Below are 6,043 nucleotides of genomic sequence, written 5' to 3'. Positions count from 1 at the left end.
CTTTTCAAATATTTCCTCAAAATGGTTTTATGAATTTAAATACACACAAAAAAATACAATTTTTTTTTTCTCGTCTTTGAACTTTGAATAACATTTGTCATTTTACGGTATTGTTGATTTAGGGAAGTAAACGATAAATACAGCTATACTCGTACATTTTCATTGTATACATATTGTATTGGATAAATGTTGCTTTGTCAAACATGTCAAACAGGAAATGTAAATATTTTACAGTTTTTTTAAGATTTGAAATTAACGGTTTTAAAATTAAAGCGACAGTAAACCGATGTTGAAATCTCTTAAAACAGAAAACTTAAAGAAACAAACAAATCATGAGCAAATCGTTAGAATTCCAAATTGACAAGACAGTCCACGAAAAATATCCATATTTGTATAAAGAAGTGTATTTCTAAAAGGGATAAAAACTTTTTTTTCATTAACTTGCACATAGTAAATTGCCATTACAGTTCTACTGAACAACTGATTCTTTAAATGACAGCACAAAGCTTAAACAATTTGTTTTGTCGTAGACAGTTTAAATAAAGGGAAAAGTCATTTTTGGGTCAATATTTTTCAGAGATAATAATGCTATCTTGATTCATAGCCGTGTATATTGACATTAATGAGAAATCAATTAGATAGTATCATATCGTAATTATAAAAACATACAAAAAAAAATTATCGAGTGCAGCATTCATCCAGTATTCAGGCTTCAAAACTTACCATGAAAAAGAAGTGAAACGCAACTAACATTTCATCAATTTTACACATGAAAATGGTATTCTGAAAAAGGGTCTTTATACATATCATAGAGACTAAAATCTAACATACTTACAACAAAGGCACTAACAAGAAGTAGTAAAAAGGACTAGTGATGTATGTACCCACACGCAATGTTACTTAAATGAAATTCACCAATCACGTACGCAGCTATGCTCCAGAGCAAAATATAAGGACGTCAATTTGATATCAGGATTCAAAATATGAGATATAATAGAACACTACATATCTTAATATTTCAATAGAACAAGATTACGGGTTTTGGAGAGATTGTTGTGATTTCAAGTACAATAAAAGGCTTGAAACATTAATAATGTGTGAAGTTTTTTCATAAAAAGCATTTTGTAAAAATAAACAAATTCTTTATTTATATAAGACTAAAATAACCTTGAATTTCTAGATTTCCACCGTCTACTCTCGCCACAGCCACTAGTTCGGTACCACTTGCATTAAGTTTTACAAATGTTCTGGCTTGATGGGTTATATGAAGCATTCCTAAACAATAGCAAGTTTCTTCGTCAGTAAATGTAGGATTCTTTTCTTCTGATGCATAAAAGTCAAGTACGAATGATTTGTTATCTTCGGTAGTAGTATAATACTCGTGTTCTTGTTGAAATTGTCCAATTATCAAAATCTGTCCTATTTCAATGTGTTTATCAAATGCATCGTCAACCATTGGTTTTCCTTGTGGACCTATCCTATATATTCGTCTATCATTATGAATTCTTGCATCATAAGGCGTAATGTTTGGAACACCATATGTATATTGGTATACCCGGCATGTAACAGATTCTGGTTCAAAGGCATATATTATTGCTCCTTTTAGAACGGCCAAATCGGCATCTGCAGGTACAACAATAGCAAGGTCGGGAAATGTTGACTTAATTTTTTCTATTAGAACTTGGGATTTTGAAAACCCTCCCACTGCTAAAATAGTTTTGATTGGGTTATCTTCAGCATTTATTGACTTCTTTCTAAGAAGGCCTCCCAAATAGTCGACATAAGCTGCAACGGATTTGTCAAAAAAAGATTGAAAGAATTCTTTTTGGAGAAAAGCTTTATCTTTTCCAAAACGAACTTTGCCCTCAAACTTTGTTTCTCCTAAAGATTCATTAATGTCCACCCCTTTCAGTTCATTATAACATTCAATTAAAGAATACGAGATTTTCATTCGCTCATTTCTCTTTCTCCAGTATAACTTATTTTCTTCAGTTCGAATTCATTCATAATTTCAAAATAATCATCAGGGTTTTTTGTTCGAAATGTCGACATTACATCATCCCCAAACAGCTGATATAAGAATTGATTAAATTCTTTATTAATACTGTTAGAACCCCAAACTCCTCCACAAGCTTGATGTATTTCCTTCAGATTCCCTTCTGGCATAACTTCATGAACTGTAATGTCAATTGTTCCACCTAAAATTGAACATATTATTTTACTTCGGTAAATCCGGAAAAGGGCTTTGAACACATGCAATTTATATAACGTGTTGTTTTTATTTTTCACATCACTGGTCGATATCTTTGCTGGTGGACTATCAGTACCCGAGGTTATCATCAGCGCAGAAGTCAGTACTTCGGTACTGACATGATTTATATCAATCCTTTTTAGAATAGTCCGTTTATAGATTTTGAAATTATTTAAAGAAACTTAGGATTCAACTCTCTCAATCAAAGTTGGTCTAAATGAATTTTGCTACTTTATAAATCGTTCACGCTTTACCAATTAGAAAGTACCGAAATTATGCAAAAATTTTCGCGAAATTTATTTCCACGATTTTCATTTATCCGCCAAAATTAGCGAAAATGAGTACCCCGCGAAAAAAACGCTAAACGGTATTTGATCATATAGTTCGTCAATTGTTTCGGTTCTTATGAATCTTTTGCTTTCAAATATTTAGCTTGTAGTGATCCAGCTGATGAAGGTAAATCCAGAAATGCGCTTCGGACGCATGATATTTATCTAACGTGTTTTACGTCTAGCATGCCACTTCATCATTTCATTTGTCAACTTTCAGATAATAAATAAGGCGAATGTTTGCCTCTTTGGGAAATATCCTACACTTATAGCAATTAAGCTTTACGTATAAATCTTAGAACAAAACAAGATAAGTGTGGACACAGCTTAGTGTCTGGTTGGCGCATGTAGATCTTTATATTTTAAAGTAGTATCGATTTCTCTGCCAATAAGGATATGTAACCGTACGACCTTCAACGATTAGCAACACTCATACCCTATAGTTAATTTTAGAATTCCCTGACATGAAAAAATGTGTGGGGTAAAACATGTTTATGAGTATCAACCCTCCCCTGACCTGGGATATGTAGTGGTTTAACAAAACAACACTAGACCAAACGATAAACATCAGAAACAAATGCTTTTCATCATCAGATTTGCACAAAGCACAATAAACAACTAACATTAGACAAAAGACTCAGAGAACCAAACCTAGAGTACTGATAATGATGACGATAATAACTATTAAATGAATTATGTAAGTTTTTGTATTTAATCCGTTAGATATATTTCCAATAAAAAGCAACAAGTCATAAAGATCTCAAAGGCTGTAAAAAATATTCGAATTTTACCTTTTAAATACTACATGTGAACAGATTTAATTTGAAAGGGTAGAATAAACAACTAACATAAGACAAAAGACTCAGAGAACCAAACCTAGAGTACTGATAATGATGACGATAATAACTATTAAATGAATTATGTAAGTTTTTATATTTAATCCGTTAGATATATTTCCAATAAAAAGCAACAAGTCATAAAGATCTCAAAGGCTGTAAAAAATATTCGAATTTTACCTTTTAAATACTACATGTGAACAGATTTAATATGAAAGGGTAGAATAAACGTTTCAAGTAAATAAAATAATGTTTGGCCTATACATTTTGTAGTTTGTTTAGCTCTTTACGGTCAAAAATTAATTATTGATTCCATATGTGTTTAACATATGTTTTAAATCTGTGAAAACTTAACTATAAAAAACTGTTCATTGGCACTCACACCACATCTTCTAATTTCTATATATTTCCAAATTTAACAGAATTTCATCGTGAAATTTTCGAGTGGCATCCCAAAATTGCATAGATCATGCTATGATTTTTTTTAATCAACACTTGGCAGCATTTAGTGTCAAACCACCTATGTTCTATTTTGACCTTTGATATTCTAAAATTATAACAATTTGGAAGAAAAGTCATTATTAACGAATGAAAATCACTGAGCTTCAACAAAAACAAACTTCAACATACATAAGAACGGAAGATTTGATAACATCTGCCATAGTCCTTACTTGGTGCAGGAAACGTTAAGAAATAAATACAGATGCTTAGAATTTTGGCAAATTCAAAGACTAATGCCCGAAACGGTCATCAACACACATTTGTACAGAATTATATGACTTCCCTCTAAAGCTGATTTACTAAATAGTCATATAAATAACAAAGCAAACTGCCATTGTCAACTGTTAAAAGATCATCAAAGGTATCAAGCTTATGATTAAACATTGAAAATTAGTAAACATACGCTGCGATATCTGATTATTACTTTCTTGTTAACCTTTATTTATTTTGTATTAAAGTACTTGTCAATATTACCTCCTTGGTCAAGAACAATATATTTCGATCCAATAGGTAGTTGTGAAATCGTCTTGTCACCATCCTGTTTTTCTTCTACAAATATTGGCATTTTTCTACAATATAAGGATGCTGCTTCCGGTTCTAATGCTAATATTAACTGGTCAGAAGAAGTTCCTGCCTACAAATTTATAAGAGTAAAACAATTAATCGTCATTTCGATGTTTAAATGTGTACGGTCCTAAAAAGTTAGGAACTCCCACATGCTTTAAACCAGTTAAGTGTGTATAAATGTGATTTTGATAGTTCGTCATTAAGACTCGATAGTATTTTCGACGTCATAATTAGTAGTGCTTGCAAATGTTTACATTTTTTCAATAACAAAGCTGTCATTTCTAAAGAAATAAAATACAATTGTTTGAAGCTGGCCACTCAGAAAAAATGAACCGAATTATTTGCAATGCACATTTTGGGATTTTCCCTCTTCATAAATATTAATGCCCCTATCCGAATATTTGCAAAGCAAGATATCAAAATGTATAGGAAAGTTATAAAATTCGAATGGACACAAGAGATTTGCTAAACCCGTATTTGACTTGAGGAAATTGCAATTTACTAAAAATATTCCAGTTGGCGAATTAAAATCACCTGAATAGCAGATTCTCTCGTGAATTGTTTGGCCTTTAGATCCCATATTCCTGGTACTGTTATCACCCAGAGTATATCCTTATCTGTTAGATCTATATAACTTTTTTGTGCTTTCTCAAGCAGTAGTGTCATAAAGTATTTAATAATCGCAGAAAATACATCAATTGCCTTCATTTTTATCTTTTGGATTCCAGGAACCATGTCATCAATCTCTGTTTCAACATTCAATTGTTTCTGCTTCAACTATTTTTTAATATCTAATTATGAGCTTCTGATATCAAAACAAAACATCCTCCTGGGATCAGATATTATAGATGTCTCTGGAATTTGTTTCATTCTTCTCATTACGTTTAGTCTTGTAGATTGAGCTCACTGCATTGCCTTTTGTTAAAACTTTGCCAAAATATTTCGAAATTAAAATTTTAGTTTGTCTGTATGCATTTATAAAAAAGTCTGACATTTAGAAATAAGCCGTTATGTTTTAAAAACTTATAAAAAAAAATAGCCAAAATATACAACTACGTTGTATTTCTTTTTTAATATATTACGTTTTTAATCAGCTCCTTAATCCACAAATTATTAGAACTACTGTATGTTGTCGTAATTTAGTGCCGTTCTTTCGTCGAGATTCTGACAAGAACTCTTAGGACATATACCTGTAATACCACCTTTTTACAGTCTGTGTACCTTGTATTCGTAAAGAATCATCTTGAAGTTTTTAAAAAAATACCATTTTCTAAGATCTCTATACTCTTCTGGTTCATGATATTTTTGTTCTGTCTCATATTCAAAACTGTCAAAAGCCATGTCTGGTTTGAATAATACTGACGTTGGTGCCTTATTTGTAATTCCATAAGTCGATTTCCAATCGCGGCAATATATTTTTGTCATATCAGCTCGCATACAAATCCCGAGAAAGTGGTTCCAAATTCAATAGCAGCAACCATCAACTTTAAGTGTTTCTTGCTCTGAAAATAACTACATTTTTTCATCCAATCGAAAATCAATAATGATATACCATTTTC

The 6,043-nt window shown here is 31.4% G+C and overlaps 1 protein-coding gene across 1 annotated transcript; it reads right to left on the bottom strand.

The window, feature by feature from the left end:
* Window positions 1-1,218: 1,218 nt before the first annotated feature.
* LOC143084459 (heat shock 70 kDa protein 12A-like) lies at window positions 1,219-5,402 on the bottom strand. Its single transcript, XM_076260814.1, has 3 exons — window positions 5,019-5,402; window positions 4,392-4,551; window positions 1,219-2,198 (listed from the first exon to the last, which is right to left on the bottom strand). The coding sequence occupies exons 1-3, from the start codon at window positions 5,217-5,219 to the stop codon at window positions 1,948-1,950; spliced, it is 612 nt and encodes a 203-aa protein (XP_076116929.1). The 5' UTR covers window positions 5,220-5,402; the 3' UTR covers window positions 1,219-1,947.
* Window positions 5,403-6,043: the final 641 nt, after the last annotated feature.

This window comes from Mytilus galloprovincialis, chromosome 7 (genome assembly GCF_965363235.1).
Source record: "Mytilus galloprovincialis chromosome 7, xbMytGall1.hap1.1, whole genome shotgun sequence".
NCBI lineage: Eukaryota > Metazoa > Mollusca > Bivalvia > Mytilida > Mytilidae > Mytilus > Mytilus galloprovincialis.
Note: the sequence above shows the minus strand (reverse complement) of the source record. Positions and strands in the feature narration are given on the sequence as shown.